Genomic DNA, 13,208 nt, shown 5'->3' with positions numbered 1-13,208 from the left:
CCTCTTTCCTTCCCCCTCTCCCCCTTCCTTTCCCCCTCCTAGTAGGAGTAGGAAAGGGGGAGTCCTAATCCTAATAGGAGGAGGACTCCTCCTCCTTGGCGCGCCCCAAGGGGCCGGCCGGCCTCCCCCTTGCGGGTTTACAGAATAAATATGGGCCGACCCAGCTCGGGGAGCTGCAAGCGCCCATTTGCAAAATACATAGTAACGAACGCCTACAGCGCCAAATAGGATTTACCACCGATTAGCCTGGGCATTTGAGGCCGGTTTGAGGTGTTTGCCTGAGTCGCTTCTTTTTTGACCGGTCAGTGACTGGGCCATCCACCAGAGAGTTCGAGGGGGGTTTGAGGTGTCGGACTGTAGATGCTCGGATCATGTGCGGGTTTGGATGTGGGCACATATGGCTTCCTCCTCCACGACAGTGCGCACCGCTGCCATGTCGGCCATGAGGCAAGTCTCGGCCACCCTCATACTCTCCTTCCCATGAGGGACACGACGGTCCTTGTAGCACCCATACTCTGGTGGACCGGAGATGGGGAGGCTATTGTACCGCGATGATCTAGCCCGGCGGATCTGAGTGTCCATTGCGCCGATGCAATGGATCCGCATCAGACAGATCACCCCGTCAGTCGGGTGTAGTCCTCTCGGGAGTGGTAGAGGGCAATGAGGACGCCCATAGCCTCCTCCAACCCGCAAGAGACGACACCCTAGTCGACGGATCTGGACTAGTCGGAGTCAGATCTGCTGCCCACCATGTCGGAGAAGGCCAGATGAAAGACCGTGGATGTCGCCTAGAGGGGGGGGGGTTAATAGGCGCTTTAAAATAATTACAGTTTAGGCTTGAACAAATGCAGAATAAAACCAACATTTAATTTGTCAAGCACAAAATCTAAAACAACTAGGCTCACCTATGTGCACGAACAACTTATGCTAAGCAAGATAAACAACTAAGTGATAGCAAGACATATGACATGAAACAATATGGCTATCACAAGGTAAAGTATATAGGTAAAGGGCTCGGATAAGAGATAACCAAGGCACACGAAGACGACGATGTATCCCGAAGTTCACACCCTTGCGGATACTAATCTCCGTTTGGAGCGGTATGGAGGCACAATGCTCCCCAAGAAGCCACTTGGGCCACCGTAATCTCCTCACGCCCTCGCACAATGCAAGATGTCGTGAATCCACTAAGGTACCCTTGAGGGCATCACCAAACCCGTACCATTGGCAACCCTTCGGGGCGGTCACCAAACCCGTACACTTTGGCAACCTTTGGGGGCGGTCACCGAAACCCATACAAATTGCTCGAAGCAATATCCACAACTTAATTGGAGACCCCGATGCTTGTCTTGAGCTTTACACCACCATGTTTGAGCTCCGAGACACCACCAACCGCCTAGGGCGCCCGAGCACCCAACAGGAACAAGATCTAGGGTTGCAAGGACCCAAGAGTAAAAAACTTCTCAAACTTCACTTCCACATATCACCGTGGAGAACTCAAACCTATGCTTCAAATGCAATGCCAAGGACACACAGAGTGCCCAAACCCCTCTCTCCCAAATCCCACAACAACAACTAATGTTATGGAGGAAAATGAGAGAAGAATGAAGAAGAGAACACGAAGAACTCCAAGATCTAGATCCAAAGGGTTCCCCTCACATAGAGGAGAAAGTGATGGGTGAAAACATAGATCTAGATCTCCTCTCTCTTTTCCCTCAAGAACTAGCAAGAATCATTGGAGAGATTGAGAGATAGCAAGCTCAAAGAAGGTCAACAATGGGGGAAGAACACAAGCTCAGAAAAGACCAGGTTCAATGGGGAAGAAGACCCACTTTTATAGGTACCCCCAAATCCAACCGTTATGTGCACATGCCATGCACAAGTGGTACTACCGCTAAAGGCCAAGTAGTACAGAGAAACGACGATACTAAGTGGCGACAGGGCGGTAGTACCGCACAGAGCGGTGCTACCGCGCCCTACTACCACCCTAGTACCACGAGAGCAGAAAAGGCTACATCATCCCAAGAATAACCGGTAGTGGCAACGACAGGAGGAAAACGGTAGTATCGTGCGGGCAATACTACTGCCCCCTATTACTGTGCAACTGCCGCCCATTTACGGAAGCACGAAAACAAGCAGAAGAGAGTGCAGTAGCTCATAGAGGAAGTATTGTATGAGTGTTACTACTGTGGATCGGAAAACTCTATGAATGAAGAACCGGTAAAAACTCCAACATCAAAAACATCATAGAAGATGCATATATGAACTCTATTTTTTATGAACTCGAGCTTGTCATGAAGATGACCATGAGCTCTAAAACTCACAAAGAGAAACATCAAACAAGAACCAAGAAAGATGATGCAAGGATGCGATGATTTGAGCTCTCTACAAACGATATGATCAAGCTACTCACTCGAGAGCCCTCCTTTGATAGTACGACAATCGATCCTACAATCCGGTCTCCCAACTACCACCATGAGACTGGTAAAATAGAAAACCTATCAAGGGCAAACTTTGCCTTGCACAAAGTCCACTTGAGCTAGATGATGACGATCTTGACTTTCTCAAGTTTTGGACCACCTTTCTTGATTGCATTGGCTCGATGAAGACTATTTGATTGCTCCCCCATACCCCACTATGAGTGAGCCACTCTTCGGCACAACTTAACCAGTCCACTGTCACCACAATGGACGGCAAGCTTTAAGCATGATCTCATCGTGATGCTCCACTTGAACTTGCACACCGCAATCTTGATGACGATCACCACTTGTTGTCATCCTTCATGGGTCGTATGATATCTTCCTTTTGATGCAAACCCATGGAAACTTACCTAAACCCACATAGAACTCTCACGTATACCATGGGTTAGTACACAAAGTGTACTGAACAATGCTTACCATACTATGAGATCACTTGATCCCACTCGGTACATCTTCTACGCTTTGTGTGTTGACCAACTTGATTCACACTTTGACTTAGTCTTGATCAACCTTGTATCATGTTTTCTACATGCCCAATCTTTGGATAATTTCTTGAATAGCACATTGGTCATCACATAAACACCTTGAAACCAACATATGGATTTCAAGAAATATGGACAAATCCTTCAAATATAACTCAAGACAACTATTAGTCCATAGAGATTGTCATCAATTACCAAAACCAAACATGGGGGCACCACATGTTCTTTCACCGGAGATCCCAGGCGGGAGCTTGGGGGCAGAGTGGATCGGAGAGCATTGGAGTGGAGTGGTTAGGGTTTGGTCCGGGAAGCGGATGATAACGACCATATGTGGGTAGGGTAGATTGGCGTAGGCCCGATCACACGTGACGCACGCGCTCGGTTGCGCCCGAGCCATTCTATATCCGCACTAGATTTAGTCTGGATATGAGAGGTGCCGGTCAGGCCGAAAGTCTAAAGCCGGTTTGAGGCGCCCGTCTGGGTCGTTTATTTTTGACCGGTCAGTGACCGGGCCGTCCGTCTGGGCGTTCGAGAGGGTTTAAGGTGCCCGGCCGTAGATGCTCTTATAGTTTATTAATAGCTCCTAATTACCACATGACGTATGTGGTAAGCAACCTTCAAAGCAAACAAAAATAAAGCTCCCAATTTAATGATTCTTTTTAAATATGGAATAACTAGCAAAAGGGCCCGTGCGTTGCAACGGGAATAAAAAAATCATAATATTCAACGGCCGTGACCACATTTTGCGACATCACCGTGATATACTATCACTCTCAATTTCATGAAATTATGAACAATTTTCAAAATCATGAACCTTTTTTAAAACTTGTGCATATATTTGAAATCGTGGACATTTTTTAAATTCATGATTTTTTTTCAAATTTTTGAACATTTTTTGAATTCATGAACAGTTTATACTATTTGCAAACATTTTTAAAAAATGGTGAACATCTTTTTATAGATTTTACTTGAATCGGCGCACATTTCTAGAACCGACGAACATTTTTGGCCCAATTGGTGGATGATTTTTTTAAATTTACGAACATTTTTTTGATTTAATGAACATTTTTTGAAATGCATGATTATTTTTTGAATCCGCGAACATTTTACGAATGAATAAACTATTTTGTAAGTCATGAACAGTTTTTTCATTTGTAGGATATTTTTACATTCATGAACATTTTTTAGTTGGCAAATTTTTGTTCAATTTCATGAACATTTTTGAATACACAAACTTTTTAAAGAATCATGAACATTTTTTGATTTCCCAAACATTTGGTTTCAAAAATGTGAACATTTTTTGAGTAAGAAAATATTTTGTACAAAATCGCGAACATTTTTTGAAGGAAAAATTGCACAAAAATAATGAGAAGCTGAAAAGTTCATGCGACATGAAATATCAGTACTAAATGGGGTTGATTGCCTTTTATTAGCTTATTAACTCCAGCGGAATGCATTGCAGAATTCCTTTATTAGAGAACACAAGTAATATAGATTAGAGGGAGTAGCATAATTTGGACTTAGGCTTTGATCTGTTGACCTTTTACCCTTATTTCCAAGCATAGATCACACCGTATATATGAAGTATATACCAAAATTATAATAGACATCTTGGCGAGGAAGAACAACAAAGTTTCATAGATATCGACATAATTCAGGGAGGCTCACATAGGTATATTGGCACATATGTACAACTAAATCCTCTGCGAAACCTGAGGAGATCAAAGAAATGAACGTGGAGGCTGAACATACAGTCTGCTATATATAATTCATGGATAGAACATTACTACAACATAGCATAAGTATGCAATGCGGGAGCTAAATCTTCAATTTTACTACACCGCGTGTCTGCATAAACAACCAATTTCTGCTAAAAGTGTTGCTGAGTTAGCATAATGGAATATGTAAGCATCAACACCAAGAAGACGAAGTTTTACAGTAATGTAAAGTTCTCTACAGTCCTAATTTTAAAGATTATCCAACAAACAACTACAAGAAAATTATGGAAGTCACCGGCCACCCTTCAATCACCAATTGTGAACAGGCAAACAATTCTTCAGCTCACATGCATAGGCTTGATCTAGAGGACACATGAACTTTGATGGTGAGGAGATCCTAGTACACATGAGTATGTCTGATGATGAGGAGGCAGGTCATGGTGAGCAGAGCATGAACTGCAGGGTGCAGTGCTGCTGCATGGTGTCCTACATCAGGGCAAGGAGTGAGGAGATTAGCACAGCTCCAATGAATTAGAAAACTGAAAATAGTCATGTACTCAGGTTTAGTCAGTAAGGAAATGGCAAGTTAAAAGCATACTGTGTCTGATTGTCTTTCAACAATGTTACGGCACTGATCCTTGTATCTTTCTTTAGCAACATTGAAATACTCTTGAACCTTTAGGAATTCAGACTTGTGTAAATAAGCAGGCCAATTATAGGAGAAAAACATATAATGAATATGGAACCGGAGAAACAATATATCTAAATCTCATACTAAAACATGGAAATATGACGTAACTTGCAAAACTTATTTTTTTTCTGATTCTCCCAAAATTAGGAGCGTTAACAACACATACCTGAATAACAGATCGAATAAGGACAACAGACCATAGAGAAGCAGATGAGAAACAAATTGAATTTACTGGCCTTAATACGTGCATGGAGCTTCTTAAAAATCAGAGTGCCCCAATGCTCCGCTTTCTGGATCTCCTACAACAATCAATAGAGACTTTTGCTTCTGTTAGATTGTACTCACTACAACTATGAAGACCACCGTGACACCAATATTATCACATTAGCCAAAGTTTCAAGATTAGAACAAAAAAATTACGTTTGTTATTCAAGGCACAAATTATTAGTTTTCGGACTCTCCTTGGATTGAGAACTATATCTGTGGTCCATAGATCATGTGGATGGAATAAGATAGGCATGACACACAATGAAGTAATTCTCAGTTAAATATTCAAGTAAATTTTAGGTAAAAAAGGACACTTAATCTTCATATATAAATTAGGAGGAAATAGCATGATGATGTATGCAGAATTACAGTCATACGTTCTCACTTACCAAAATAAGCAATGCAACTCGGAGTCCAGTAATCAATCAACGGACGAACTGGGTCAATTTGCATGAAAGCATGATTAAGAATATTAAATCCTCCTAGCCCAGGATCAGAACTAATGGCACCATAAAAGATGATTAATTAATTAATCAAACATGGCATCTCCAAAACATCCGGCTTTTGACCACAGCTGTTGCAACTCCATCCGGTAGCCCATACATAGATACTGCATTGCAACTACATTACCCCTAATGATTCTAATTAAGGTGGCCACCAACCATCCAGAGATCGAAGTAACACTGCGGCATGTCCAAATCCAAATGACATAAGTAACATTGCGGCATAAAGAAATCATTACGTCTATGTAAAAAGAATGAGAAAAACACATAAAAAGTTATTGTGGAGTAAATATGACATACAAATATCACACTTCAATTTGACATTGTCTATGTATTCTCAATTATTACTCAGAGCATTTAAGGAGTCATCACCAAGCATCCCCTGCCAAGACGAGAACACATAGAGAGCATGCAAAATAACACAAAGTATGTACTGTACTTTCAGTAATACAAATGCCAGTACCATTACTTCACCCTGCCACTAAAAGTTACCCCATATGTGACCACTTCCAGCAAGTAGATGGCTCATATTCAGCTATACATTGGCAAACTGGAGCAAAGCTACAATGACTATGGTTCGCAGGCCAAAAGAAGACTCACCGACAGGATGCCAGAAGTGGTAGATTATTAAAAATAATAAACATAAGAATAATTAGAGATGCGTATTGAACCCTGCATGTTTAATTCAATCGTGCATCACGTTTTCTGTTAACCCTGCTACATCCGTTGTCAAAGTTTTAACTTCATTCAGTCATCAGGAAAATAGTTTAAACTCTGAAAGAGGTCAGAAACTACCACCGTTTCCACCAAAACATTATGATATGTTAGACATTATATCCCATAACAAAGTGACAAACTGAATAATTTCCCATAAAATGTGAGCCTGAAAACTATCAGAGTAGCAGGGTTGTGGTTTTTGACATTCAACTCCCCTTAAACATTCTGCGGCTTCTGTATTGCTAACTGTACGTGCTTTGTTTCTACTATATCAGTACTCTTACGTATTCCAAGTATCTCATAAAAAACATGAATCTGTAGCATATGACATCAACAGCAAATTAAGAGTACAACAAAAATATACCCCACACACAGCAAGCAAGCGGCATCATGCAGAGCAAGCCGTTCAGATTGGAGGGGCGCATATGGCTGGCTATGTTGTCCTGTTCGTCCAGATTGGACCTGGCACATGCCAGGCAGTGAAGCGGGAGGAAGCATACGGCGCGAAAAGGGAAGGTCGGGGAGTGGCGCGCAGGTGGAGGAGATGAGCCCCTGGGGTGGGAAGCGACACTGGGGTAGCAGCGATGTTAGCCATGGGAGGCGGGCGAACTGGTCTGTCGGTTGGTGGAGTGCGCCAGGAAGTTGTGGCCGGTGGCGAAACCGGCGGGTTTGGGGGAACCAACGCCGAGGTCGAAACAACGGGGAGGAGTCCCGGCAGCACCGTGGTAGCAGGGGAGGGGGAGCCGGCAACAGCGCGGCGTCGTGTGTCGTCGGCGGTGGAAGGCCGCGGGGTGGGGCACTTGGGGTAGGGGTAGCGCCCCGGCGGAGTTGGCCGCAAGGAGGGGGGCGGCGGCGCGCGGCAGGGGCCGGCGGCGGCGGCGGCGGGGGTGGAGGAGCGCTGGAGGTGGAGATGGGATTGGGAGGTTGGGTTGTGGGTTGTGCGGGTACGTTTTTTTCTCTCTCGCTCGTACCGGCTCGGGACTTCTCGTCAGGACTGCGGCTTGAATATCTAAAAACACAAAGGCTTTTCTGCAAAACTACCGTGACATACGACCAGAAGCACTTCGTGCTTTATTAGTAGGGAAAGAGGGAAAGATGTTTACACGGACGGCACAAAGGCAGAAACTAAAACCAAGCGCCGCGGGGCTCCAGTCCCGCGCTACATTTACATCCAGACCCTCGAAGAAATAAAATAACCCCGTCGCGGAACAACCCTCTCCGTCGGCTTCCCTCCACATAACCTATCCGAAGTCGCAACTCGCAAACGCTACCAATTTCCCTCCTTTCCCTCGTTTTCTTCTCTCCTCGCGCTTTTCCCCCTTAACCCCTCGCACCGTTCCGCTCCCCGCCGCCGACCTCGCCGGAACCCTACCCAAGGAGCCCGCATCGGGGCGATCGCCGGAGATCCGACCAGGACCAGGCTCTCCACGCGCCGGGCCGGTGATCGCTGGACTCGGTGGTGCTGCGGCCCTCCTGTCGGAGACCATGTCGGGAGGTGGCCGGCCGCAGGCCGCGCAGCAGATCGTGCAATCGGTGCAGAAGTGCGTTCCGTTGGCCCCGGAGCGTCCGCCCTTCGCCGTCCCCGCCGAATACCACCGGTTCCCCTTGCCGCCGTCCTCCTCCGCCCCGGCAGCAGCATCCCGGGGCAGCGCTGGCGGCGATGTCGAGGAGGGGATCGTCATCAGAACGCCCGTGAGTTGCCTCTTTGAGCCTACCCATGAACTTTACTGTACCATGTGCTTGTTTCTTGGAGGGATCTTCGTACGGATTTGGTGAGGTTTTGTGCAGTTCGAGCTGTCATTTAGCGGAACATCGAACATGTTATACAGTTTATTGGCATGTTGATTTCGGTAGAATCGTCGGCATCTTATTACCATTCGCTGAATAATTTGGGGAACCATTGATGTTAAGCTTCCATCGCATTGGATAGTCTATCGATTTATCTGGTATCGATTGCAAAGTGGAGTAATCTTTTTCTAGAATACAAAGTGGAGTAATCTGTGTATGTAGTTCGACGGTCCGCGAGGAGATTTGGGGTTTGGGGGTGATAGGTAATGTTTGGATGGCAAATGCTACATACATGTTGTTTTCCTTGATCCTTCCCAGCTGCTTGAGAGTTGCTTCTTGTCGGCTTGGGAGGTACCAGAGTAGCATTTTTTTAGGAATACTAATAAAATAGCATTTGATACTTTGTAGAATCGGTTTAGATGTAAATTCGCTGTCGCCTCACTTTGTTGCAACTATGATTGGCAATTCTCAGTTCTGCTTCTGTCATGTTTCTTTTTCTGTGAATAGTCATGTTATTGCTAATTTAGTTATTATTACTGCAGTTCTCATGCCTGAGGTGTATGTATCTGCAAAACTGAAATTGCTGCTCATGTAGTAATTTGCATTGCACTTTGTTAGAGATATCTGTTTTCTTTGGATCACTGTGCTTGTTCCAGGTTAACGAGACAATGTTGCAGAAAAAACATGTTTGCGTATTTTTATGATGGTTACTTCCCCATAGTATAAAAAGATTTCATGATCTTTGTTATCTTGGACAGTGTACACGACTTTTCACATTGAAGCTCCACAGATATAGTTGTGTTATTTTAGAGAGATTCTGAGTTTTTTGGTGAAGGAAATTGTCATTTGGGATTATTGGTAGCCATGATAGGATCACTGTTTGTGTAGTCATAGGTTAAATGCAGCTATAGCCTATACCTGACACTGGTGCTATCCGCACTAGGTTTTCTTTTATCTTTGTATTGTGATCGTGCGGATTGCTGTCCATTTTCATTGTTCATGTCTTGATTATACAGCATATAAACAAAATATTATCTGCCTACTAGACCCAGGAGGCATGTTGACTTACTCATGATACACTTACTGCATACATGAGAAATTGAGATCTGTTATTTGCATATGCCACTTAAGGCAATTTCTGATGTAAGATCACTGAATGATGCATTTTCTCCTTTTGCAGCTAAAAAGAAAAGCTCCATGTGGAGAAAGTGATGCCATTGAGTCAACTGAATGGATGATAACCAGCCCTGGGTTTACTGAAGGAGTTAGCAGTCCACATATGACCCCTATCTCTGGAAAAGCTGCTAGGACATACAAATCAAAGGCTAAAGGCAGCAAAGATGGACTGCAGACCCCTATATCAAATGCTGGCACGTAGAAACCTCTTGTTCTCTACTATTGATTACATCAACATAGTTTTTTTTTCACAACTTATACTTTTATATCTGAATGTGTTTTTTCGCACTAATATTTGAATGCATGCACCTTTGTGTTTTGCAGGTTCACCTGGTACTCCACTCACTCCTGGTTCTTCCCGCGCTGAACATTCATTAGGTTTGTCTTGTCTCATACGATCTCTAGTTTTTCTCACCTTACTGTTGGGATTCAGCTTATGGTGCATTTATATCTGGTTATATCGTCATGCTTGATATTAGCTTTTTTTTTTCTGGGAATACCCAACAGGAGTGCTGCCTATTCATTAAGTAGAAGAGAATTGCCTGGTTAGATATTAGCTTTTCTGACAGCTCTCTGTGTAATGTTTGTTCAGGGGAATTGACTAAAAAGTTCATCAGTTTGCTCAAGCAGGCTGAAGATGGCATTTTAGATTTGAATAATGTTGCAGAGATATTAGTGGTATAGATTTCTTCTCTTCTCATTAAAGCTAACATATATCTTGGTCCCTATTGATACAAGATTACCGATGGTTTCTAACAACAGGTTAAAAAAAGACGCATATACGACATTACAAATGTCCTTGAAGGAATTGGGCTGTTAGAAAAGAAGCTTAAGAACAGAATCCGTTGGAGGTAATCATTGTCTTCCTTCTAACTATTTATGCCTGTATTTATTGTGCGAAATGCTAAGCTCGCAACGCTGCAGGGGTTTGGATGACTCAGGAGCTAACTTAGACAATGAAATTTCAGTTTTGGAGGTACGTACTGCTGTAATTTTCTAGTTCTTGCAACCTTGAAATTGTCACAGTTTTGATAATTTCTTCTGAAGATAGAAACAGAAAGCATTTTAATCTAAGCAGCCTTTTGTGTAACCTTGTCCGCAGACAGAACTTGAAAATCTTAAACTCCAAGAAAAAGCATTGGATAATCGTATAAGGTTGGTAGCTACTGGAGGTTGCAAAATTATTGACTGTAATTTGTCTGGTACCTAAAATAAATAGTTACATTATCTGAAAATAATTATACTTGCAGTGAAATGCATGAGAAGGTGAGGGAGTTAACTGAAGAGGAGAACAATCAGAGGTAAACTATATTCCTTCCATGTTTGGCTTTTGTACTTAATAGCATGCCACCTTCTAATCATGTACTAATTTTTTTCTGGTATTCCTGCCTTTAGGTGGCTATACCTTACCGAGGATGACATCAAGGGATTGCCCTGCTTTCAGGTCTGTCTGTTTTACTGAGAAATGCAATATTATTCATTTCCAAAGGTCACTTTATTGCTAATTGTTCAGAATTAGCTTAACAGACCAGCTATAATAATCTGTATGGAGATAATTTTGTTGCGATGTCATATGGTCTTTGTCGTTCTGCAGAATGAAACACTAATCGCAATAAAAGCACCTCATGGCACTACACTGGAAGTACCAGATCCTGATGAGGTAATGAAACAGTAAAAGAGATGAGTTCTCCATCTACTTCATCTATTGTTTAATAATTATTACTAACTATTTTGCGACCTCTGTTCCTTAATCAGGCTGGTGATTATATCCAAAGGAGATACACAATCGTAATAAGGAGTACAATGGGTTCCATCGATCTTTACCTGGTTAGGTAATGTGTCACTCTTCTCTTTGAGGCATATTCATTAAACGGTAGATTGTCTTATTAACATTCTCATAATATCTTCAGTAAATTTGAGGAAAACATGGAAGAGCTGGTTGGTGTCGCAACGCCTCCAAGGCATGCAAATGTGGCAGAACCTGCCTCCACAGACGGATTCATAGCAACAGAAGCTGGACAAAGCAGCAGATCAAAGGACAAGTTGCCGAATATTCAGCATATCCACAGAACTCCAGATCTAAATGCTCAAGTTGGGGGGATGGCAAAGATAACTCCAGAATTTGATGTAAGTTCCTTCTAAAAAAATATTGATGCAAGTCGATATGAACTTTACGTTCTGTATAAATAAACTATCATGGAAGGTAAAAAAACAATCATATCATTGAACTGAAAAGTACACCGGACTCTGATTTTTTTTTTCACTTCATAATTTTTTTGTCCATGACATCTGTGAACATCAACTCACATTAGTTGCATATATATAGATGTTCTTGGACTCTTGATCTTTTTGTACTATCCAGCCATTTTTCTGGTAGCAATAACAGTAACCTATTTTTAACTTTTTGTTGTTTATTATCTTGTATTGATATGATATCCAGACTCTCAAAGACCCAGTGGCTCATGCTTGTACACACTTTTGCAGGTTGATGCTGACTACTACCTTCTCACTGATGGTGATGCGAGCAGCATTACAGATATGTGGAGAACAGCACGTATCCTTTAAGAAATGAATTCACTGTGATCTTGTTCAAAAAGGCACAACCTGACCTCAACTTTGAAGTACTTAACTAATGAACAGCAGAAGTGCAGTGGGATCAGTTCTTAGCTGAAGAGGCAACTGCCCTGCGCACACCCCAGCAACACCCAGCAGTTGTCGGTAAATCCACAGCTGTAGGCCCAACCTGTGGATAGACAACAAGATGATGATGGCATTCTGGAACAACAGAGTTCGTTTCTTGGGGATGGCAAATGTTCTTCCTGGGACTCTTTGGAGGCTGGTGATTTCTACCAAATTTTTGCGTCCTTTCTGGCAGTGATCTGGCGATATGTGTTCAGTAACTTATTGCTTTGCCGTGCCTCAATGGTTTCACCTCCTCCTTCCAGTTAGCGTATGTACATTGAGTCGCTAGTAACTTGTGTTATCAGTCTGCCGCTTGAGCTTATCAGGTGATTTTCTCCAACTGGATTCCCCTGATAAGCTCAGTCTGGGAGCCTGGTTCTTCCTCTGCAAAAACCTGTAAATATTCTGGCTGACGTGTAAAAAGTACAATGGCTGACTTATACCATTATACTAGGACATATGTCGAGCAAATTGTGCAAATTCTATGCAGAAGAGTTTAAAGGCCATTTCCCAAGCATTGAAGGTTTCTGGACTCATCATTCATTGTTATTACTAGCTAAAATTCGATATGTTCCCAGTTACTAGTACTCCCTCCGTCCGGGTGTATAAGTCATTCGCGTAGTTCTAGGTCATCGATTTGAGGAATTAAATATGTGTTATATGTCATGAAAAGTATACCACTAGATTTCCGCACGGATGTAGTT

At 42.9% G+C, this 13,208-nt stretch overlaps 1 protein-coding gene and 1 long non-coding RNA gene across 3 annotated transcripts; one reads left to right on the top strand and one right to left on the bottom strand.

Moving 5' to 3' along the window:
• Positions 1-4,698: 4,698 nt before the first annotated feature.
• Positions 4,699-7,729, bottom strand: LOC119364242. Of its 2 annotated transcripts, XR_005174787.1 has the most exons (3): positions 5,538-7,729; positions 5,279-5,356; positions 4,699-5,166 (listed from the first exon to the last, which is right to left on the bottom strand). It is a non-coding gene; the product is annotated as an uncharacterized LOC119364242 (long non-coding RNA). The 2 variants fall into 2 exon arrangements; XR_005174786.1 differs by having other exon boundaries at positions 5,279-7,724.
• Positions 7,730-8,134: 405 nt separating this feature from the next.
• On the top strand, positions 8,135-13,026 carry LOC119364239 (transcription factor E2FA-like). Its single transcript, XM_037629671.1, has 14 exons — positions 8,135-8,550; positions 9,827-10,016; positions 10,147-10,200; positions 10,415-10,500; positions 10,585-10,673; positions 10,747-10,798; positions 10,925-10,977; positions 11,073-11,123; positions 11,218-11,266; positions 11,417-11,482; positions 11,578-11,654; positions 11,733-11,949; positions 12,307-12,376; positions 12,463-13,026. Exons 1-14 carry the CDS (start codon positions 8,344-8,346, stop codon positions 12,573-12,575), a joined length of 1,374 nt encoding a protein of 457 aa, XP_037485568.1. The 5' UTR covers positions 8,135-8,343; the 3' UTR covers positions 12,576-13,026.
• Positions 13,027-13,208: the final 182 nt, after the last annotated feature.

This window comes from Triticum dicoccoides, chromosome 2B, assembly GCF_002162155.2.
Source record: "Triticum dicoccoides isolate Atlit2015 ecotype Zavitan chromosome 2B, WEW_v2.0, whole genome shotgun sequence".
NCBI lineage: Eukaryota > Viridiplantae > Streptophyta > Magnoliopsida > Poales > Poaceae > Triticum > Triticum dicoccoides.
The sequence above is the reverse complement of the archived record's forward strand: the minus strand, read 5'-3'. Positions and strand labels throughout refer to the sequence as shown.

What these genes read in the sequence shown, in the direction of transcription:
- LOC119364239 (XM_037629671.1), top strand. Translation starts at nt 8,344, where the DNA reads ATGTCGGGAGGTGGCCGGCCGCAGGCCGCGCAGCAGATCGTGCAATCG. An exon ending in GAAGAGGAGAACAATCAGAG is followed by an intron (nt 11,124 to 11,217) that starts GTAAACTATATT and finishes TCCTGCCTTTAG; the next exon opens with GTGGCTATACCTTACCGAGG. An exon ending in AGGGATTGCCCTGCTTTCAG is followed by an intron (nt 11,267 to 11,416) that starts GTCTGTCTGTTT and finishes GTCGTTCTGCAG; the next exon opens with AATGAAACACTAATCGCAAT.